The sequence below is a fragment of the Octodon degus genome, unplaced genomic scaffold (genome assembly GCF_000260255.1).
Source record: "Octodon degus isolate 3935 unplaced genomic scaffold, OctDeg1.0 scaffold00155, whole genome shotgun sequence".
NCBI classification, from domain to species: domain Eukaryota; kingdom Metazoa; phylum Chordata; class Mammalia; order Rodentia; family Octodontidae; genus Octodon; species Octodon degus.
Window position 1 is genome coordinate 3,936,731 of NW_004524731.1, and position 1,438 is coordinate 3,938,168.

Genomic DNA, 1,438 nt, shown 5'->3' on the forward strand with positions numbered 1-1,438 from the left:
ACGTGCAGATGTTTCTGGCTGGATAGCAGGGCCATTTCCGTCCAGAGTACCAGGAGCAGTTCTGGCTGGTCTCTGCGGCACGGATCTTCCTGGTGCTTGCTCTTGTGCTGTGCCCACAGGGCACAGGTGAAGGCCCCCGTCCTCTGAGTGGGGCTACTTTTCCATCAAATCAGCACTTGTGTCTTAACTCGTACAGAAATCCCTTGCCCACTCATGACGAGTAAAGGACTGGCACGCCGCGCGTGGACTCACTCTGCACATTTCCTACAGTTACGCAGCATGCTAACTCCGTGTCTCTCTGTTGCAGTGAGTCAGGGAGGCGTTTCATCGGCTTCGGACATGTGCCCAGACCCGGGGATTCCGGAGAATGGCAGGAGAGCGGGCTCTGACTTCAGGTAGGAGGCCGAGCAAGCTGCCTGGGGGGCGGGGGGTGGGCACTGACTGCTGCTGCGGGCATGCATAGCCCCGTCTGCCGTTATTGATCAGCCCTTGTCCTCTGGATTTAAAGATGTGGTTTACCAACTATGACACAGCTGTATTATTTGTAGAACTCTAAGAGATGTGGTGCCAACAATTCCAGGTACCCTAGAATTCATGCCTTTCAATACAGTAGCTGACATGAAAGCTTTAAATGGGTGGCACAAAAATGTATCTTTAGAGCCGTTTTCCCTATTTTTACTTCTGCCATTTGATATTTTAATGCTTTTAATACTTAAAGAATAAATTGGGCAAAATGTAATTATAGCCTTCTAATTATTCCATTAAATAAGCGTTTAAAATGAGGAATGGCAGTTGTAGTCAGCTGCAGTTTATTCAGGAAGTGCTGTGACTTGCTGCAGTCACTTGGTAAGCACCAGAGGGCAACGGCCTCGCAGCAGCGTGAGCACGCCCGGCCTGGCTGCGACCGGCCACGGCCGGGGCTCTGCATCGCGCAGTGTTTCAAGCAGCGTCCTCTGCGCTGATGTCCAAGGCAGGAGTGCGCCGGAAGGTGAAGAGGAAAGGAGCAAGAGATGAGCTCTTCCCTTTTTCCCCCTGGGGACAACTTCAACATTTTAAAGACAGAAATGGAAAACTTGCGAGTGGAGAACTATGCCCTCTGAAGGGAGGCGAGGCCCCCCGAAGGGAAGCATGATGGACAAGGTTAAGGAGCGACAGGGGGGTGCTTAGCCAAGACCACGATGCTTGGATGGGACCCGCCATAGCGCGAGTTTACTCTAGCTCACGGTTTTCATGCTTGGGGGCTGTTCCTGGTGGCAGGCTCCTGACCGCTGAGTCCCCGCCTGCAACAGATGTCACTATGCAGCACAGGGCAGCGCCTGCACCTCCGTTCTCTGCTCCTCTTACAGAGCTACAGGCCCCAGCACGGGCTTCCTGCCCAATCACTTTAATAGTGCAGTCCCTCTCCCAAGACCCCACCTCTGCATACCATAGCTGGGTT

At 53.2% G+C, this 1,438-nt stretch overlaps 1 protein-coding gene across 1 annotated transcript in view; it reads left to right on the forward strand.

Moving 5' to 3' along the window:
- Positions 1–1,438, forward strand: part of Csmd1 (CUB and Sushi multiple domains 1) — a 1,642,653-nt gene that overhangs the window by 1,171,774 nt on the left and 469,441 nt on the right. Inside the window, exon 8 of the mRNA XM_012517218.2 lies at positions 308–395. Coding sequence (XP_012372672.2) covers positions 308–395 — 88 coding nt within the window. The remainder of the gene's footprint in view (positions 1–307; positions 396–1,438) is intronic.